General features: G+C 45.2%; 1 protein-coding gene across 1 annotated transcript in view; it reads right to left on the bottom strand.

Moving 5' to 3' along the window:
- EXT1 (exostosin glycosyltransferase 1) overlaps positions 1 to 21,917 on the bottom strand; it is a 258,520-nt gene extending 236,603 nt beyond the window's left edge. Inside the window, exon 1 of the mRNA XM_010988434.3 lies at positions 20,149 to 21,917. Coding sequence (XP_010986736.1) covers positions 20,149 to 21,110 — 962 coding nt within the window. The 5' untranslated portion in view covers positions 21,111 to 21,917. The remainder of the gene's footprint in view (positions 1 to 20,148) is intronic.
- Between the last annotated feature and the right edge of the window lie 486 nt (positions 21,918 to 22,403).

Here is a 22,403-nt window from a genome sequence, read left to right as displayed (position 1 = left end):
CACGCAAAGTAACTGCTGATCTAGAACTGGAATATTCAGCCTCCCTTTGGATGGAGAACTGACGCTCTAATTTTAAGCTATTTATTCTCCAATAGATGACAACACGAAGGGAGGAACCAAGTATCTGTCTAATGCACCTCGCACTCACAATCATATAAATGTTTCAGTATAATTTCAATGCCAAAAGATTAGGTTAAAAAAAAGAGAAGTCTAAAACTAGAAATCATTACTTGAACTGGACATAAATATACGTACTATATAACAGACATATGTACTTTATTACTTCCTGTAAGCAATTAATTTAATAACAGAATGGGATAACTACATAGGGGCTTAATTTTGTGTTAGACTCAGTTATTTCCGAAGTCTCCCTTCTCCAATAAAACCCTGTGATTTGATTCAAAAGAAAAGGGTCGATATCACATATAAGACTCTGCAACATCACACAACCACATAAAACTGTCACCGTGAAATACTGCACTGCATGATTTTGTTACTGCTTCTTTTATTCTTGCAGCAATGGACACACAACCTCAGAGGATGAATTTGCCACTTCAAGGCTCGCGCCTAGCACCGGAGAGAAACAATAAAAACAGTCTTGGGAACAGAAGCCCATGGGGTGGAGGATCCGCCATCCAGCCTGACAGCAAGTCCACCTCTGAATTAATAATTCTTATACTTCCCACAATCTGAGGGATTTTTTTTTCCTCAGATGAGAGTATTCCTCCATTCCTAGAAAGACGTTCAACCCTGAAATTAAATCCAATGCTACAAACCGCTGAGCAATTTCTTTCATCAGATACTCATACACTAAAGCTAACACCTTAGCTTCAGATGGTAAGTACCATTTTCAAAATAATTATCAGGCATTGGCAGGAGTCTTTAACCAAGGATAAGAAAGTCTGCAAACCTTATAAAAATGTATGTAAAAGTTTGATGTGTACTTTGTTTGAAAGGAAGGTTTTAGAATCTCCAGAGTGGCGTGTGACCTAAAAAAAAAAAAAAAATCACAGGATATAAAACTGTTTCTTTAATTATGTGGGTGGGGAGGAATCCTAAATATAGCTATACCCATTAAACAGAATATCAAACAGGATCTAAAGATTTTCCCTCAGCCTAACGTATTTACCTAGAAGGAATGTGATGACGAACTTTTATCATCTGCGCTATACCAGAAAAAAAAAAATGTGTTTAATGAAGATAAGTTGAATTCATGCATGTAATTGGGAAGCTTTTGTTGTTATTGTTGTTATGCATTATTGTACAAAGAAATTCTTTATTGTATGAGTAGAATTTAAAAACCTGCTAGAAGCAAGCCCATTCTCGGGCTTATAAAACAAGCCTTTACAGATAATTATGTTTTATTACTCCTCATTTTATAGGGATTGTGTTATACAAAACAAATACCAGATGTCTATTTGTTTTATTCATTTCAGGAGGAAAAAAAATCCTACAAGTACCTCTGTGAATAGAACTGCTTTTAATTAAACACAATGCACAAAGAGCACATAAAAATTAATACTGTTTGAAGCCAGCAGGTAGAAAGTAAATGTATCGAAAAGCAACCGCAGAAGACCCCTTCCCCTCCTGGCTGAGCTGAGCAAGAAAACATTCCCAGGCTTATTCCTTGGGAGCTGAAATCAGTAAGAGATACTAGAGCAGGTCATTCATAGGCTTGTTCGGGGGTAAATTAAGGCCAATGTTCATGGAAACATACAACCTGGAGGTGAGGGGAAAGAAAAGTGTTTTAATGGCACCTGTATTAAACCACACTCCACATTCATCCTCCTTTATGACATCAGGCAGGTCTATCCTGATCCATTTGGGTAAAACTGTTGAGATGGAATGAATCAGGTTCATTTGTGCTCCATCAGAAAAATGCAAAGTGATTTTTGGCATGGTTCAGACTTAATCTGCAAACACCGCAGAAGGACATGTCAAACAGTGGTTGCTATCTGATTAATACAGCCATGCTTTAAGAAAGAAAGAAGGAAAGATAGAAGGAAAGAGAGAAAGGAAGGAAGGAAGGAAGGAAGGAAGGAAGGAAGGAAGGAAGGAAGGAAGGAAGGAAGGAAGGGAGGGAGGGAGGGAGGGAGAAATGGGTGGGGGGAGGGGGAGACAGAGAAAAGAGCTAAAATATGACAGTTTCTCCCTGACCCCAAAGACATAAATCGTATCTGTTCAACTGTCAGTTCTAATAAGAAAGTGAAAATTCAGCATGCAGCATTTTAGACCCACAATAAGAAAAATTTCATTTTTTTCCCATTTGCTTTTGTTTTCTTGTTTGCTTTTGATCAGATCAGAGCAAGACCCACTCTCCACCCTGGTCCCAGACTTTGATATCATCTAACCAGTTATGATTTCTACTCACTTGTGCCAAGAGAGAAAATAAACAGACATTTTGAAAGCGTTATGTGAAGTAGTGTGAAACAGCTTGCAATTTTGTCTGGCAACCAACTTCCCACAAAGAATTATCTACAAACTCTTCCAAATCACACTCATTTAAGGGGTCACACCCCAAATTCCACCGTCTGCAATTCTGAATCTCAGAATAGTCCTGATTCAGGGAAAGCTTGCCTTTTATCACTTTACCTGAGACTGGTATGTCTTTTCGGTTAGTGGACTTTAGTCTTTTGGTTAAATCAAAAAATGAAACTATTATTTTTATATTTAAAAAAGCAATTAAAATCCTAAGGTTTTTTCAGCCTCTTTAAAATAGATTTTTAAATGAGTGTGGACAACTGAGAAAATAAAATATTTAAACTCATTATCCCCCCCCCCAAAAAAAACTCATTTTGCTAAAAATATACTTAGAGTACCCCTTGTTCCCAGATCAAGAATCAAGGATGAATATCCAGAAAGACAGACTGTGATCAGGAATCAAATGCCACATTTTATACTCTACTGTAACCTAATCAAAGAATTATTTTTGCAATGGAATACCTTATAGCTATTAAAATGGAGAGATTTTATATGTGTTGAAATGGAAAAACGCCTTATATATATATGTATATATATATATAATGCTTTTCTATATATATAATGTATAAAACTCAGTGAGTAAAAAAAGAAATTTCAAGAGGAGATGTATATATATTAAAAATAATCCTATTTTTCAGAAAATAAATAATATGTTATGTGCCTAGAAAAAAGAAATATATATTCAACTGTTCAATGTGATATATGATGTATTATGGGTAACTTTCACTTTCTATAATGCTTGAACTTTGAATAATGCTTAAGTATTACTTCTGCAATCTGTAATCACAATTGAAAAAAAAAATTTCCCCCCAAAACATTCACTGGGTTGTGGTTTATGCTCTCTCTCCCTGGGGTGGCTCTATCTTAAAAGTTAAATGTAAACTCGAGCTTCTGAGATGGGAACCCCTATGAGCTACAGCGGCGTGACTTGAATGGCAGGAGGAGGCCTGATGTAAGGTATGGAGTCAGGGAACAGGAAGAGAGAGGGGAAGTGTGTGGGTGGGTGTGTGTCCCTGTGCGTGTGTGTCCCTGTGCGTGCGTGTGTGTGCGTGTGTGTGTGTGTACACACGCATACGCACACAAGTCAACACAAGCCGAGAGTAGGGAGAGGTGACTCAGACTGGAGGGAGGGCTTTCGTGAACAGCCACAGAAGGAATGCCTCTAATGGTCCTATTAACAGCTGGAGAGTGCCTAGGAAAAAGAGGTGTGTAAAATCCATCCCTGTCAGTGGGAACGGCAGGGGCCAGGAGCTGCTCTGCAGAGAAGTACCCAGGGAAGGCCTGCAAAGGAACGAAGCAGCCCGGGGATGAAGCCAGAAGCTGCAGCCCGCCTGTGGGAAACCGCCCCTGCTGGCTGAGGCCACAGACCTGTATCCCTGTGCCTCCTGCTTGTGGTTTCTGCTCTGCGGTTAGAGCCCAGGAATGCTGATGGCACTACAAGTGGGTGGCTGAGCATGGCTTGCGGTGCCCCATTCATCAGCAGACGGTGGGGACTGAGGTTCCTCAGCGGCACAGTTGGTCCCTTCCTGGGAGGGGGCAGCCAAAACACCAAACAAGCAGAGTTGCCTGGAGAGTTCCACCACCGTTCTCCTCCACGACTTCCCCCTCTCAGCCTGCTCCCCAGAAGGAAGTGAGCTTTGAAGCAACAGCAACGGTACCTGGCCAAGAACTGAGGTCTCAGATGATACAATGCAGTTCAAGGTCCATAAAGCAGGCGTTAAGGGTATTACTGAATTATGACCAGGAACCCACTCATTGCTAAAGTGACAGTCAAAGGCGCAAGTTATTTCAAAGCTGCAAATCATCACCTGATTTTTGGTGACCCTCTAGCTGCATTCCTCCCATGTTGAACTTCAGGCAAGGAATTCTTCTAAACGTATTTTTTCTATTCAACATCCCATGATGTTTGTATCAACATCCAAACAAAATGAAAGACTCCTGTGAAGTTCCAAAAGTCTCTTTCTGCACTTACAGGCCACTGTGACCAAAAGACATTCATTTGACAAATATTTCTAGAGAAGCCACTATACATTCAGCACTGTGGAAATATCAGGGAAACAGATGAAAAACAAATACATGAGTCTTGAGACAAGACTCACCGATTTAAGTCCAAGTAGAATATAAAGTGTAAAACATCCAAATAACTTGATGATCAAAAGATGTTTGGAGGCAAATGGTGCAGAAAGAGCCTATTAGAGGCACTTTTCCACCATGAAGGGAGGCGCTGGGTGCTTTGATCCCAATAATTTGGTGGGGGCTGGCTCCTTGTTCTATATTTGGAAAAGATAGATATGAAAGAAAAAGAAAACTAAAAACAATAAACAACAAAAAAAAAGATGAAAAATCCCAGTATATGCCATAGTCTAACCTCCATCTGTTTGGGTTCTGGAATTTCTAGACCAATGAAAGGACTACAATGGGCTAATCAAATATGGTAACTTTAACTAAGCACCTATCAAGGCAGCTACTCCAGTGGGGGCTGAACTCTGGGGTACAGAGGAGAATGAGCCAGCTTCACCCAGCAATACACCTAGAGAGCCAGAAACTAAATAATTATCATGCAAGGTAGAATGATCTAAGGTTTAAAACAGCCCCAATCTAAATTCCAGAATTCCCCCGGGCCCGGAATGACAGGATAAAAGGAGGTCCCTCAAAGCTCGCAGAACCCTAACATTACACGGGGTGAGAGAACAGTGTAGGGAGGGAAAGCGTCAGAGGGCCCATCCACACGGGATGGAAACAAGCCCTTCGATTACCATCTCACCTGCTGTGTGTGGACAGAGAAATGCTTAATCCAAGCCTCTGCTGATGAGCCTGGTGATAACCAGGGAAGGCCCTGGGCCTGCTGACTTATGTGCTACTATCTGAAAATCGCCGGGCCACTTTTACACCCCCAAGGGAGACTCAAATGACAGGCTTCAAATGCTGGGTCTTACACCACTGGGTCTATCCACTCCGGAGCAGGGCCAGATGGATAGAGCTCCCAGGCCACTCTACCAGGGAATTCCAAAAGGGAGTATTTTAGACTTTAAGAGACGTGTCAAAAAATCCAATTAATTCACCTCATCTAATTAAATGAGTTAATTGGAAATACAATACGGTATTTTTACCTCGCTGCTACCGGAACCTGCAAGTCAGCTTACTGAGAGAAAGAAGGGGACACATTTTATTTTGTGGCAGTCCTTTGGAATGAGAGGGGGAAAAAGAAAAAGCAGCTGATTCTTGGTTTAAAAAAAAACAAACCCAATATTCAACACTGATCCAGTAATGTTCCCGGGGGGGGGTGGATTTTGAATATTTACTCCACATATAAATAAATACAGGCTTATAGTCACTATTGTGCATAAAACACACACCTGCTTCTTGTCTGGAGCCAGGAAGTATCATGTTTGAGGCGATGGCAGGAAGGTCGCACTTTACTTATACTTAATGAAGTATTCCCTGGAGTCTCTTTTTCTACAGCTGATGTTAGAGAGCATTCTGTGTGATTCTGTGATTTACGACAAGGATATAATCCCATTCTAATACACTTTGGGGGGGATGTGGTGGAGCGCTAAGGGACAGACTACGACCCATGGCACATCTCAAGCATAGTAAGGGCTGCTACAGTGTGGAGTCCAGGAGGAATCAGATCACATCTGGGCTTGGTGGCAGAAATGGTTATTATAGAAAAGCTCTTACAGCATGTTTGTTCATCACTGCAGCTGTGTCTCCTGAGAGAAAGAATGAAAATATAAATTACGATGTGTCTGAACCCTCCCAAATCTTCAGAACACAGGCTAAAATTTGCTCCCTAACGTTTGCTCTGGCTGCTGTCATAAGTTTATCATCGAGGATAGGTACACGCTGCTTAAACTTAGCATGCAGAAAGGGTACTGAGGTCTGGGTTCTGCTGCAGCTGCTAATGTCATCCTACAAAAAGTCATCAGTTGTTAACAGCCATGCAAATTGTGGAAAAGTAGAAAGATATCCACTGTTACCACTTCCTGATTTGCTAAGTACCCCACTGTGACAGGATGGCTCTCCTTTGCCTACTTGAACTGCGAAAGAAAAAAGAAATAGTATTATCTTCTCTATCTCAAAAAGTCAGTTCAGGTGATGCCACCGGCACATCTCCCATGGTTTTAATGCTTTTTCAAGAGGCAGGAACAAGCAGACCCATGAGATGGCTTAGCTTCGCAGAACTGGGGGGAAACATGCGTACTTTTGTAAATGGAAAAAAAAATTTTAAGACATAAAGTCATATGAATGAATGATTTGCACCCTTGGTTGAACAACTGGGAAATGACAGTCTATTGTATTTTGACAACAGGCACAAGTGCTTGGAATTCTGGGCACTCGTCAAACCACCTTGAGCTTCCATACGTCTCGTGCTGCTGTATCATAGTGGACGCTACAGTTATAACGAGCTGTCGACTGATGGGTCAAATGAAAGAAACAAAATGAAAACAATGGTAAATACAAACAGTAAATCTGAAATCGTACAAGACTAACATGGTTTAATGGAACAGAAAGATTAATGACAGTGACAGGGGTTACTGACTGAGTACTTACCAGGTACAAAGCACTGTGTTAAGCATATTACATATAATCTCACTTCATTCTCACAGCAACAACCCTTTGAAGTAGGCATTATTCTTATCCTCATTCAATGAAGGAAGAAACGGAAGCAAAGAAGTACATTGCCCAAGGTTTCACAGCGAGAGGCAGAGCCACCATTCAAATTCAAGGCAACAATTTCCAGAGCCCGTGTGCATGACCTCCGTGCCACCCCTGGCTGGAAGTCGAGAGATATGCGTTTCATCCCCCACTGTCACAACCAGCTACACGACCTTGGGCAAGTTGCCCAACTTTCCTGGATCTCTACTTCCTTATCTATATAATGCAAGAGTTACACTAGACCTTTAAGGTCACCTCCATGATCTAATTTCTCCTCCCCCCAGATAAAACTGATACCACAACAGCATGACTGAACACCGTGCTCCTCTCCTCAAACAAATGACAGACACACAGACACAGACATGCGTGTGCAGATCTGATAGCCCAAGTGGTGATGAGCTCACAGGACCCTGTGCAGGAAACCAGTTAAGGGAAACTGAGGCCCAAGGAGGCTCAAACAGTCCCCAACACCCCCTAGAACACCTACTTCATACTTAGAATTTAAGGGTGCTAATTCTGAGCTTATTTTTATAGAGACTTAAGATTTATTTTGACAGTGTTATTTACAATAGCCAAGACATGGAAACAACCTAAGTATCCATCAACGGATGAACAGATAAAGGAAATATGGTATATGTACACAATGGACTATTATTCAGCCTTAAAAAAGAAGGAAATCCTTCCATTTGGGACAACATGGATAGACCCTGAGGGTATTATGCTAAGTGAAATGAGCCAGAAAGAGAAAGACAAATACCATATGATCTCACTTATGAATCCAGAAAAACCCAAACTCACAGATACAGAGAAGAGCCTGGTGGTTGCCAGAGGTGGTGGAGGGTAGAAATGGTAAACAGGTAAAAGTGGTCAAAAGGTATAAACTTTCAGTTCCAAGATGAGTAGGTCCTGGGGATGTAATGTATAGTGTGGGGTCTAGAGTTAACAACACTGAATTGTATATTTGAAAGTTGCTAAGAGACTAAGTCTTTAAAATTCTCATCACAAGAATAAAAATTTGAAGCAATGGGGAGTGATGGATATTAACTAAAATTACTGTGGTAATCATTTCACAATATACATATATTGCTAATACACACATATCATTTGCAATATACACATATGAGATTTCAAAATATATCTATATATCATAATTTGTCAATTTATATGATATATATATAAAATGATTATGTACACCTAAAACTAATATGTTATATGTCAATTATATCTCAAATTTTTTTAAAGATTTATTTTGATAGTTAATCCTTCTGCCCTCTTTTACCCTTCTTGGGTTACCCCTTAGAAATGACTAAGTCTAAAGTAAGTTCAGGAAAACACTACTCCTTCTTTGAAGTGTAGGAAACACTCAGATTTTATCTTAGCATAAAATACTGTTCAATTTTTTAAAAACATGTAATATAACTCTACAATCTAAATACAGAAAATACTATACATTTCCAGCCTTTGAATCAGTAAAGGACTGACGGCCCTACATTTACAGGTTTGCAACATCACACTTGCATACTGAGAAATGCAGTTATCATAAAAGGTGTTGCTTAAAGGTAGCTTTTTAAATGCAGTGTGAATTTTAAAGGAGCATGTAGCATATAAGAAATGGTGTTTTCAAGAAAAATGTATTCTCTGCCTCTCCATAAAGCTAAAGCGTTTCAGTATTAGATCCCCTCTGATTAGATCTTCAGATTGGTTCAGATATACAGACCTAGAAATCATTCTGGAAAATGACCTTACTAAGCTTTGTGAAAACATAAAACATAATTCACATTTAATCAAGTGTCATATGATTGCCAGCAAATCTGAATCCACTTTAAGGCCTAAGAAGGCAAGTAATTGTGATACAGTGTGTTCTCCTTTTTCAGTCTATACATTTTAAATACTTTATGCAATATCCACACAGTTCTACTAGCGAACACAAACAAGCCAGGAGATTTTAAACGCAGGAAACAGAGGCCACTGGGAGAAACAACTGTACACCTTCCTTTGCTTTTGTTCTTCTTTGCTTTTTAATTAAATAATAAATCTCAATATGAATTCATTAGAAGCCTGATAGCTCAATTAAGCAGTATGTTACTCTATACTCTGGGGCAATGCTTCAGTATCAGTTCACAGAGTTGCGATGTGACCTGAGCAGAAAATGTAAGCCAAAAAGTTATATTCAACCAGCCACCTGGGGGCGGGGGGGGGACAACAATTAAGGGGGGACAAAAATCCCCATATCTACAGACTGTTAAAATGAAACGACAAAGAGACCATAATGGTTTCTCTTGTGGCAATAAATTCGGTAGATTGATACTATGCAGTAAAGCCCGTTTAAAGTTCATTTTAACTTGGTTTCACAGAAACTCATCTCCAACAGAACAGTAAAAAGAAAGAAAGAAAGAAGAAGAAGAAGAAAGAAAAAAAGAAAGAAAAGAAACTACCTTGGAGGAAAAAGAAAAAAAAGTTTATTGGAAAACACACACGTCCCATTTGAAAACGAAAAGAAACTCTGGGTAAACTGGCAAATGATGAACTTAGGGGCAGCGCAGGGAGGCCTGTGCTGTGAACCAAAGAGAGTGATGTCCACAGAATCCATACTTTGACTATACGGTCAACAGTGGTAACATTTTGATCAGTTAAATAAATGTAATTTTTTTTTCATTTATCCAACAAAAACTGAGTGCCCAGTGTGGGTCGGTCAGGCACGGTGCTAAGCGGTGAAGGTCTGACAGTGAGTGAGTTCAATGTCACTTTCCCAACAGGACCTTCCCTCCCCCAATATTGAAGCTGTAAAGCCCCCACTCCCATTCTCACCTTGCATCCAAACCACCTGGTGAGCTTTCTAAAAACCTGCACTTCATCCCCAGAGAGTCTGACTGCCCAGGTCCCATTTCCAGAAGCTCCCCAGGTGGAGAGCCACTGCCTCCAGCCCTTTCCGTACGCTGCTTTTCATCTAGCACCTCTCATACCTGCCGTAACTGACGTGTCTCAGCCTCCAGTCGCTAGACTGTGAGCATCTTGAGGCAGGGATGCATGTCTGGTTCACTGCTGAATCCCCAGTGCCTGTACACAGTTGGTGCTCAATAAGTATCTGCTGAGTAAACTAGTGAAAAAACAATATGGATTCTCCCTTCAGGGCTTATACAATTACTGGACAGAGAGAAAAACAGAGTTAAACAAACAAAAAAAACCACAGCTGTAGCCAAGTATTAACTGTTTCTAACAGCACATCCCAGAAGAATGTGACCAAGTCTGAGGCATCAAGGAAGTGACTCTGGAAGAAATAAAATGGAGCTGGGGGACAGCTTTCCAAGAAAGAGAGAAGAGGGCGTGTGGGGAGACGGAGGAGGAGGAGGAATGTGGTCTCTGCCAAGGGCCTGGGGGTGGAAAGTCAGGTAGAGCTGGGCCAATCCCACCTTAATATCACATGAATGAACTATGGGAAGGCTCCAGGGTGAGTTCAGGATGGTGGCCTGATCATATTTTTTTATCAGAAATGCTGTGGATGATTTCTACCCATCTGCCAGGGTGCTGAGATACACGCACAAAATGTGAAACCCATTCTGGACTTCCACCCATCAGTTCCCATCCCGGGCACCCCTAGGGATGTAGGAAAAAGAAAGCTATACTTACCAGGGCAACCCCCAAGCAACAGACTAGATGTCCCTTCTCCAATCCCAGCCTCCGTATCCCACACCTGGGGTGGGCAGGCCAGCCCTGGCCCAGGGCCACTACCTCTACCTGAGCCCAAGGCCCAAGAAGTCATTCGGGGGGCACTAGTCAGCCAAGAATGACTAGCATTCCAGGCCCACACCACCAGAAAACTACAGTTCTCATTAACGCACCGATATGCATCGTAACACCCAGAAATCGGAGTTAGCCACTAAGACCAGGCCTCTGATGCGAACTCCAAGGACACCCCACATATCCGGAGCCCTTGAGGAATCTGCTAAACTTGGTAGATAAGTTTCCAAATGGAGAGCTTCTTCTCAGGGGCACCAAAAATATTTTTGTTTTAACCCATATGAGTTTCAAAAATTTATAAAATCCATTACTTGTTCCTCTACTTTCTTAAAGGCCAGTGATGGCTCGCAGTCAGGGCTGTACTGCGTTGTAGCTCATCAAATATTTACAGAAGCCCGGCTGGTGACAGGCACGGTGCTAGGCGGCGGGGCTGACGGGCACGCTCCCGAGGCGTCTGTGGGACACGCTCAGGCTCGGGGCCAGCTGCTCTCCGACCGCAGCGCTGCGTTACTTCACCTGGGTGTTACATTTTATCATTTCCGGGCCTGCTTCCTTCCATTTAGGTTGCCAGCTGTCCCTTCTTCCCAGATCTGCCTGCAAGAATCCCTCTCTCCTTTCAATTGCCTGCTTTTAATCTGCCGTGGGCTGAGAAACCAGATTACCCAGCTGGTTAGGGATTGTCTCTCTGCCAGACGATTAAATAAATTCGAGGTGAGAAACACAAGTGATACTCCGTAAATCAATCACACTATTGTTCACGAGTGTGTGGTCTTTGTGACCTCGGTTCCAGCTGTGCAGAAGCAGTACGGGGGCCGTGGTTCCAAAGTCAGGTGGCCCTCGGTTGATATTTGAGCTGTGGGCTCTAAGGGGAGTCGCTCTTAAAGATTCTCTGAACTTCGTGTTGCATCTCAAATGAGTATCTTCCTGCTGGGGTGGAGAGAAAGACTAAAGCAGAGACCGCCCATTACGCAGCACATAGTATACTCTAAAGAAATATGAGTTGCTGTCACCATCATCCACCAGGCTCAAACATGTCAGTGCCAACAGGATATGGCTTCAGCAGTGCCTGCCCCGGCCAACTTCCCCTAACCACAGGCCCCTGCCCCAGGAAGCAACTGTAAGGCTGTTCTTTGCAAAAGGATGGCCACCAAGTAAATCAAGTACAGCCATGAGACAGGTTAGCCTTTTAACTGTGAAGTCACCACCATACCCGGAGACATAGCCCAACATGAATGGCTCTCCCCAGAAGGAGCACTGATCCCCAGGAAAGCCAATCAGGCTGGTTTCCTCCAGGGCCTGGATGAGAGAATTCAGGGAAGGCCAGCCAGTGGTCGGCAGACACTCACATGGGGACAGAGGTGCCAGCTAGGGGAGAGATGAAGATCCCAGGGCAGGAAGAAAGGAGCAGACCCCAGGTATTGTGCTGGGTCCTGGGAACTTACTGGAACAGTTCCAGTCCAGCTTCTACTCCACATCCCCTCACAAAAAACCCTGTGACTTAAGGTGGCCTGAGTGATATTCTGCTCTTCCCAACCTAAGGGCCTGCTGAACCAGCCCATTCATACAAGGTATCCTTCCAGCTGTCACCCTCAACCGGTGAGGGTATTTCCAAGTCATTTGCAAAAGGGACAACCGGCATTCTTAGAGCAGCCACCCAGGGATCATGGAAGACACAGAGTCAAGGCAGTGCCTGACTGCCCCAGAGACCACCCTCCACCTGCTCCCATGCCACCTGCAAGTGCCAAGGCCCCATCCAGGTCTTTCCACAGCCCTCAGAAACAACGGCTGGGCTTCCAGCGCATCTAGCACAATTTCCTGGGGATGAAGCATCAAGAAAGAGGCAAGCAGTTATTTCTGTGGCTTCGTTAAGAACCAGGTTGTGAGCAAACCTCTGTGGTTGATTAGAAGATGGCAGGAAGATGGGTTTTGGTAACACCACCACCCTGCAGAACGCATAGGCATTTCTAAGGTTTTGCCCACCCTACCTCATGTGTACCTTTTCCCGACCCCGTGAGGTGTTATGACCCCCACCCGCAGATGTGGAAACTGAGGTTGAGAGGTTCAGCACCTAGTCCAGGAACGTGTGTGAGTCAGTTACCTCCCCAATCCAGGGTCACTGCTCCCTTCCAAACGGCTTCCCAGAAGACAAGAGGGTACAGGAAACGGGGAGGCCCACCTCCGTCTCACTGCTGTTCAGAGCAATCACCTTGCCAAGAAAGCCCTGAACTAACTAGGCATATCTGGTTCACCGTGCTTTCTGTCTTGGTTTTTAAATCTCTTAGAACAGTGCCTCCTTTGCACTTAGACTCCCAGACTTGACCTGGATGCCCCAGAGGTAAAGCCACCTCTAAAGGACCACAGACTCAACAACCGACGAGCAAAGCAACCGGGGCTTTGATCAGCTGATACAATTAGCTTTAAAAAATGACATCTACCCAGGCTAGGCCCTCAGATTCCGAGACCCCGGGAAAGGCTGCAGAGCACGGGGAGGGAGAAGTCTGCTCAGTAAGAGACAAACAGAGGTTTTTGGCTCCAGCGAAAACAAAATTTCAAAGGGAACAGAAGCTGTGGGCGCTTCAAAGACCCCCCGCAGGACCAATTAACACCTACAAGTGTTTATCTAAGCAGTCATTTAATGGTGGCTCCTTCACTAAAATGGTGCTCAGACACACCTCAAAACTAGCTGTTCCTTCAAAAGGGACTGGGTTGGGGGCTGGGGGAGAAAGGAAGTTGTGTTTTCTGAGACCTTAGTCATGAAGAAAATAAATCCTCAGTACAGTGAAATTCATCACAGAATTATAATAACAGAAAGCAAGAGTTGGGAAGCAAGTTAAATCTCTAAGAAAATGTAAATAAACTATGGTACAGCTCTGAGTTACTAAAAAAAAAAAAAAAGAAAAGAAAAACCATGCAGCCATTAAAAATCCCACTTCAGTTTTAATAGGATTTTCCTATTTAGTAGGGGAGGAAAATGCTCTCAGAACACGTTAAGAAAAAAGCAACGTGCCAAAATACATTTGACGTCTGACCTCAACTTTATAAAACTGACAGATGAGAGTGGCCCAGAGTTTGTTTTGTTCATTTGTTCACTCCCGGCCACCCCAGCTCCAACACCTATGTGTCTGACACAAACAAGGCACTTCAGGAAAATGTGTTGAATGTACTGACTATTAATTAAATAATAATTAACATATCTATGCAATGTACTTGGATCTGTAGAGATAGAATGATATAATCACAAGGCCAACTACCAAAGTTTAATAACAGTGGTTAGCTCTTATCAGGGGGGCTAAGGGAGAAATTTATATTCATAGTCATATCTTTTGCATTTTCCTAATTTTCCACAAAGGCTCTCTGTGACTTCTAACATCTTTTAAGGGCTGTTCTTCCTTTGGGGAGCCCGAGGGCCTGGCAGCAGTGATATGCCACGTTCCAGAAGCCTGGCCCCTTCTGTCGGGAATGGAATCTGCCAGTGGGCCTCCCATTTCCCTCGGATCACACCTTCCACCTGGGGCAACAGTCACTCCGGTCCCATCTCACCGGTTCACTGACACCTAGTACAGGGCACCCCCTGCAAGGTGCTATCAGTGAGGGCAGAGGTCACACACAATTCACTTCCTCCCTTTTCTGAGACGAGCTCCAGGAGAGATTTAAGGGCAGAATCTACGGAGACAATGTTATAGTGCTCGCTGAATGGAGCAGTTGAAGAGGTCAATGCTTAAATGTCAAAACAACGGGCCATCTTGATCACATCTCTAAGCCAAATTTCTTCCCGGGGAAACGTGTTTATAAATGAAAGCGGTGGGGGAGAAAAAAAAAAGATAGGACATACAAACACCCGATTCATAATAAACTCACTAAAGACAACTGTCAACAGGTAGAAATTTCCTTTGATTCTCGAAGGTGGCAACATTTTGTAGAGGAAAGAGGGTGGCCTTTGGAATCCTGGACGCCCAGCTCCAACACTGCCATTCTCTCACCAGCCGTGACCACGGCTCCTCCTCTCGCCTCTGGGGGCCAGGATTCCTATCTGTAAAATGGGGATTTTACACACAGTTGTCGTAAGGCTGCACTGAGCCAAGAAAGGTACTTTCACACCAGGCCTTGAACAAATCTCTTGCAGTTTGGAGGGAGGAGTCCCTGTTCATTAAAGGAATTTGGTCACAGGAGGAAGAGCTTTGAAGGAAAAACAATCAGTCGTTAGCGTTCATGTCCAAACACGAGCATGCTTGGGGGACGGCGGAATCTGTAACCACTCAGCCTAATGGGTTTGCTCTGAAGAAGCTGTGACGAAAAGTGATTGTGATGAGGGGGCAGCAGGCCTCACAGAGACAAGAGGAATGGGAGCCAGAAAACCTGGGCTGGAGCCTCCAGTCAGCCACTTACAAGCTGTGCAGCCGAAGACAGTCCACCTCACCAGAGCTGGTCTCAGTTTACACACCTGTAAAATGGTCCGACAAGGTGGTTGTGAGCCAAGCAGCCAGGCCCTGTCAAGCACCTTCGGTGCGACGTTAGTGAACCCAACCAAGATCACTGCCGGCAGGTGTTCCCAGCACTCGGCCCTGGCAGGGCACATCTACAGGCCTTTGGACAAAGAGAACAATCACCACCTGTGTGTGTGACAGTTCCCCTTTCGGCCAAATCTGTGGCATCTGAATCTGCCGTCACAGTCACAGGGACCAAAGGGGGCCTTCCACGGGTGGAGCCTGCCCAAATCTTAGCAGCGAGGCATTCTCTGAAGGACAACCTCCTCCAGGCTCCCAGCTCAGGTCACAGACTCCTCTTTCCAGTGTCACTTGGTGAACTGGACTCAATCAATTCGCAAATGTCCCTAGAAGTAGCGCCCCAAACCGCAACCTTTAGGGGTTCCTTGTAAATGCTCTCAGGTGTGCTCCAGAAAGCAAGTTCAGAGCAGGTGAGAAACGAGGGAGCAGGAAGCATCAGAACCTCAGTGCAAGAAGATAGATCGCCAACTTCATAATCTGGCAAGGGCTGGCCCTGTCTTTATTTTAAAACTGTGCTTATGTGGTTTATTTTAGAAATGCTCTTGTGCTACCATATACCTGTGGGGGTAAAAGGTGCTAATATTTTACACTGAAAACCTGAGAAGCACAATTTCCACCTTTCATTCCTCCAGGGTTCACTGCTGGATCACACTTGCCCAAGGTGTCGGGTAATACAGTTTGGGATGATGGGGAATATAAACATAGAATCATTTACTTGTATGCTTTTTTTTTTTTTGGCGATAAATGCATCTGAATTCAACTTACCATTCAGTGAATTCACAGCCTATTCCCTAAATTGCGTAGGGCTAAATTGAAAGGTCCAAAAAACTCCTACTTAGATTAAACAGCTCCGGGGACCTCCACCTTAGTTAGCAATGAAAAGAAAAATGCAGGCCCTAGAGCAAGAGTTCTCAAGTCTGACAATGCCCTAAAACTAGGTGACAAATGGTGCGTGTATGTGCTTTCTTTGTTTGCAAAGTTTGTCCAACGTCTTTATCAGCTTTCCAAATGACTCCAAGAGAATTCCCATAAGAAACATCATCAGTATGGATCTTCCACTGGCTGGAGAGCTTTCAAGTGTGTCTGTAATTGATGGAATACCAAGGGGGAAAATGCAGAAAGCCTGCTTTCTAGGGCTACCCCTGCTCCTAACCAGCTTGCTGAACTTAAACAAATCCCTTTAACATTCTATCCGCCAGTTTCCACATCTGTAAAATGAGGATGTTGGAAACTGAATGATCACTTACCTTCAAGACCCTAAAAATACCAGGACTGTGAGGAACAGCTTCAACAAACACAGGAAAAGATGTCCAAAAGGTCTGCACAAAATCCTGCCTGTTCCCAGAAGAGCTGCTTAAAATATTCACCACTGCTTTCCTGGGAGGGGTCAAAGATAGAAGCCACCTCTCATTTCCTTCTCTTTCTTCTCTTTCAGAAAACCAAATTTGAAGTTTCCCCTTTGAAGGGATTTGAACTAGGAAGTTCATGCAAAAATCCAGTAATTCTGTAAGGATGCATAAGAAGCTCAAAAGATGTAAAAGAGAATTTCTCGAGAGCCACATTACAAATCATGTAATCACTGCAGCGACTTATTTTAGCTGGTGTCGTCTACGTCTGTTAATATATGGAACTGATGAAAATTAATTATGGGCGTCATAAAAATGGATGTTTTAATACAATCCTGAAAGTCTGGGTCAGAAATGCGGCTCCTTTATTAAAGAAAAGTATTTTCCTTTTTTCCATGTAGCTCTTCTATTATCTTTAGTAATACAAGTTTGATTTTCACAAAAGTGCAGGTGAGACCGAAGTCCTTGACTAAATCTTTATTGCCACATGAAGCTAAATTTCCCTAAAAGCAATTTTTTTTAGTTGATATGCTTGTACATACTCTATAGTATCCTAAATCAACCATGACACCATAAATTTTCAATCTAATTACCAGATCCCAGAAGTCCAAAGGAAAGTTATATGTGGTCGCTAGTGGCAGCAAATTAAACCTAGGAAGCCTTTTCCTAGGCACTCACTAATAAAGGAGAGAAGTAAATGAAAACCGATCCCGTTTTTACAAGCCATTATCAAATGAATGCTTAGGGTTCCCTGAAGCAGTCTAAAACCCATTTCACCGAAGGATAAACTGAGGTTCAAGGTGATCAATCAAAAGTCACAAGATGAAGTCAGTATGAGAAGTCAGACTCAGACAGATGACTTCCACAGACCTAACTACAAGCCTGGAGAGAGATCAGCATTTGATTTGAGGAGTTCCACATCTGACACACGCGAGGCGGACTAACATCAGTGTTAAGTAGTAAAGTACAAGAGTTGCGCTTACTTGAGGACAACACGGGATGCCTGCTACGTGGGCATTCTCACAAGTCAGGGCTCATTCTGCAAAGTTCCTATCTTCCAAAGTCAATGGCAAAAGGCAACAATGTCTCAGAGACAAAGCATTCAGATAATGCAGGGAGAAGGATGAGTTAAAACTCCAGGTAGACCAGGCTAAGGAATGCAAACACTCTGCAGCGCCATCCTGTCCTATGAAACAAGGGTAGAGCTGGAAAGCAGGCAAAAGGGGAATGGAGAAAATCTAGTAGTGATTCTGTGAAAGAAATCCCTGCTCGGGAGAAAAGAGGCAACTTGCTTTCCTAACTAAATGCCACTCTTCAGAGGAGACAAAATCCTGAGGCCTGACCCCTTGTGGTCTTTAAACATACACCAAAACAAGGGCGTGGGTGTCAGATTTCTTGGCCCAATCACAAAGAGGTCAAAAATGAGTGAAATTTAATTAGCAAAAATTAAAGTTTCTAGGAAACCAACCCCTCCTCCCTTCATTGCCAATCTCTAGAAAAAGCCTCAGCAGAGAATGGAGACATCTAATATTTATTAGGGGACTAGGAGAATAAAGCAGACATGACTGTTGTATCAGATTGAGAGTGTTTCCCAAATAAATGTATAATTCAAATGTCTTAAGGTAAGATCTCAGCTCCAGGCCGTTTAGAAGAATGAAGACCATCATGATCCTTCTGCAAAATGCTATGAGACTGCTTTATAAGATGCTGAAAGGTTAGACTTCATCTCGAGTTACTCCACCATAAACCAGACAAAGAAATTCCTCAAAGGCTATAAGCATTTTTTTTTCTTACAAGCACCCACAGGAATAGGTCAATGTAAATGTCGTGTAAACAAAGCATTCATTACTAACCACAGTTTGTTTCTTTTGTCAGAAAATTTTAATCCATTGCAAATGCACCCAACATTCACACATAACTGTCCCCGAAGCAGAGTAAAATTTAGAGTCATAATTGACCCTACAGCCTCGGGCCTTTCTAATGCTTGAAAAGCAAGAGGGGTTGGGGAATCCCAGTGTTTGATACTCTCTCCTTCAGTGTCTATGATCAAGTACAGGAGGACTTTAATTTCCCTCCCAATCACTCCTGCAGAGAGGCCAGAGTGTCTGAGGAAATCCGCAGACAACAATCAAACCTTTCATTTCAGGGTCGTTTCCCCACCATGCCCCTTCCTGTTCCAATCAGGTCTGCGAAGCGTTTCCCCTATTCTGCAATTCATGAATCAATTGCAAAATCCGCCAGCCTCTGCCAGTTCCTCTTGTACTCAGCTGAGAGATTCCCCATCCTTCCCAGGGTAGCACAAGGCTGCTCTGGTTTTTAACTGGCGTAACGTGGAAATGCACCGTAGGAGCTCACTAACTCTTTCTCAGCCAGACAGAAGTGAGAGTCTGGGGCTCCCACCCCATCTACCAGGAAACTGACTCTTCAAGCTCAGGTTACAGCAGGTTCAAGGAAACTTGTTTTGACCCCAAGTCCAGTGTGCCAGTTACTGTCACTGGGAAGGAAAAGGAAGAGTGAGAAGGGTTACAAAGTATCCAACTCAGTTACTTAGCAACTGGACAAAACTTGCTTCACTCCAGAAACTAAGGAGGCATCTCACACCCATTCAGCGAGCAACAGTCTCCGATTTACATGCAAATTGATAAAGACAAAAGGGAAAGGGAAATCTAAATTAGCAACTGGAGTTTACAGCAGTGGAGCTAAGGCCCAGATTTTTAAAAACAGCTTCTCCTGAGGAGGCAGGATAGAGACATATAAACATACATGAATTAATGAATGAATGAATGAATGCAAGATCACAGGCCCCAACCTGCTTACAGTTTCCCTTCATAAAAGTCAATGCCATGGGGAGTAAAGAAGCAGACACAGAAAGTTTCATAGTTAAAATTAAAGCACTTCCACTGCTAACTCAAATTTAAGGTTTACAGAAAGATGACAATTGAAGGATGGAAAATTCCTGGGAAAGCAGTTGCCCCCTGCTCATGAGAAAAGCAAATAAAATCAATCTTGGGGTAAGGTCCCCAGACTGTGGATGGATTCAGAGACTCTCGGGTCCCAAGACCCCCTTACAAACACCCTCCCGGAACCCCTGGGGAAGTGCAGTTTCCAAACGTGAATCAAACCCACACCCTTCGTAGGAGACACATCGCCCTGACGGTTTTCCAAGCAAGAGGGAGGCACTGTCACCTACTTGGCCCAGGAAAGTGCTCCAGGCTTCCCAGTTTGCCCAAGGAGCTCACACTCTGAGTCCTCAGCTCCCAGCCACACGCCCGAACCAGGCTGCTCAGTCCCAGCCTCAGAGCAGGAGGAAGAGGACCGGAGGGTTCCTCTGCCCCACCCCCATCCCCCAAACCTCACACCTGACCAGGTGGGCAGGGCCGGGGTCTGACCCGCTGAGGCCCGTCAGCTGAGCCACTTACTTCTCATACTCGGTGTTGTCTCTGTCACAGCGAGAATCCTTGTGCTTTTGCCAGTCTTTGCCATGCTTGCAGGTGGTGAGAAGCACGACGTCCTCCCCGTTATGGACGTGATATAAGGCATTCCTGGTGTCTGACCCTATCCCTGTCAGGTACCTCTTTCCCTTGAATACCAGCATGTACTTCCTGAGAGGAGGGATGGTGTTAAACTTCAAAAACCCCCTCTCCCCTCCTGTCCTGGGATGATCCTTAGAAAAGAGGGGAATAGAAACATCAAAGTTGGGTCGGAAGTTTTCAGTACTGATGCTGGCTTTGGCCAGCATCGCCTGGCCAATGTCAAACCCCACGTCCTCGGTGTAGTCAGGCCAAGTGCCGGAATATAAATTAAAAATTAAATGATTCCTACCATTGTTCCACAAGTGGAGACTCTGCACTTTGGATCTCAAATTGTGCACATACTGAGGTGACAACTGGTCTCTGTCTAAAGTATCCAGACTCAGGACAAAGAGGCACGCCTGGCTGGGGTCCGAGGTGTAGAACCTGGAGCCCTCGATGGCCGCTAGAATGTTTTGGTAACTTTCGGCGATTTTCTCCCCTTTCTGCTGCGGGTATACGTAGACTTTGAAGCCGTTTTTCTTGCAAAGGGTGAAATCGAAGCAGGACTCCATGCGGCACTTCTTGCCTTTGTAGATGCTCGAGTTGGCGTCTCGCTTCTGCCGGGGGGAAATGTGCACGTTGGAATCCTCGTTTTCCAATTGATCCCAAGGAACGAAGGGGCGCAGAGCGTCCGGGAAGCGGGGCCAGAAATGATCCGGACTCGGGTGGTGCAAGCCATTCCGACCGCTGTGCTCTTCTCTCCGGCTGTGGCTTCTCGATGCCCTAAACTGCAAGCCTCCGAAATAAAACAAAAGGGCGAGACAAGAGCCAGCTGAGAGCAGGATGAAATAGCGTTTTTTGGCCTGCATGTGTCCTGCCTGGGTCAAGAGGATTGTAAATAAACACAAGAATCACCCAAGTTTCCCAATCAACACTTTCAGCTCCAGTCCGCCATCTTCCCGCCTGTAAAGACTTCAAACTCTCCGCTCCCACCTTCTCTGGATGCCTTTCCCCAAGCCGTGGACTGATCCAGCGCATGTGGGCGATTTCTTTAACTTTCTCCCCTTCGGTCTTTCATCTTTGGGTTGCACAATGGACGGGAGAGAGCGGGGCTGAATATTTCGCACCCAGGGCGGGCGAGCAGCGGACTGTAATTTTCTTGCATGCAACAAGACGGAGGAAAAGAAAGAGAGGGGGGAAAAAAAGCTCCCGATGCCCAATCAATGGCAAGACGAAGTGATTTCCTTGCCTCTCGGATTCCTCTCGGCAGCGCGGAAAACGAGCCCCGGGAAAGCAACTTCAACTCATCCACACACTCCCGTGCAGAGCACTCCGGTTCCAACAAGTCAGCCGATCCCCGGGTTCAGCCGGCTAGTGCATCTTGCAGCTGGGGCGCCGTAACCTCACAAATCCCTGCATCTCTCTTTATTCCCTTCTGCAGCGGCTCCAAGACTCCGGCGGTGTTTACTCCTGCGCTCGCGGGGCCGGCCCCCGGGACGCGCGGCGGCCCGGCTTGGTGGAGGCGGCGGCGGCGGCGGCGGCGCTGGGTGACGGCGGCGGCGCGTCCTCCCCGCGGGCAGTGCCGGCCCCGAGCGGCGCTTCGCAGGCCCCCGCGCGATCGCTGCCGACCGCCGCGTTCGGTCGCCGAATGTTACCCGGTTCTGAATGTTACACTTACACATTCCATTCCCGACACGACAGCGCTGACCTCATCCATCCACGCAGCCCGCGCTGCCATTGGCCGAGCGTCACGTCCGGGGGGGGCGGTGCTTCCGCTGCGCCCATTCATAACCCCCGGCCACCGGCCGAGGCGCCGGCGCGGCGCTGGGGGTGCGGGCGGCGCGGGGGCCCCGGGGCGCCGAGGCCGAGGCCGGCGGGCGGGCCGGCGGGGCGCGGGGCAGCCCCGTGAGAGCCCCGCGGCCCCTTGGCGCTCTCCGGCCCAGTCCTCGGCCTGGGCCGCACCGCCTCCTGCCGCCGCGCCGGGAACCAGCGCCTCCCAGAGGCGCCGGCGGGCGCGCAGCGGCCGGGGAACCGGGAACCGGCCGGCGCTCCCCGGGCCCCGCTGCTCCGGCTGCCCTGGGCGCCCTCAAGAATCCCGTCTCCTTGGCTTCCTACCGGGAACGCCTTCCCCAGCAGGCGGCGGAGAGTGTACGGGTTCCTGG

The sequence above is a fragment of the Camelus dromedarius genome, chromosome 20 (genome assembly GCF_036321535.1).
Source record: "Camelus dromedarius isolate mCamDro1 chromosome 20, mCamDro1.pat, whole genome shotgun sequence".
NCBI lineage: Eukaryota > Metazoa > Chordata > Mammalia > Artiodactyla > Camelidae > Camelus > Camelus dromedarius.
Note: the sequence above shows the minus strand (reverse complement) of the source record. Positions and strands in the feature narration are given on the sequence as shown.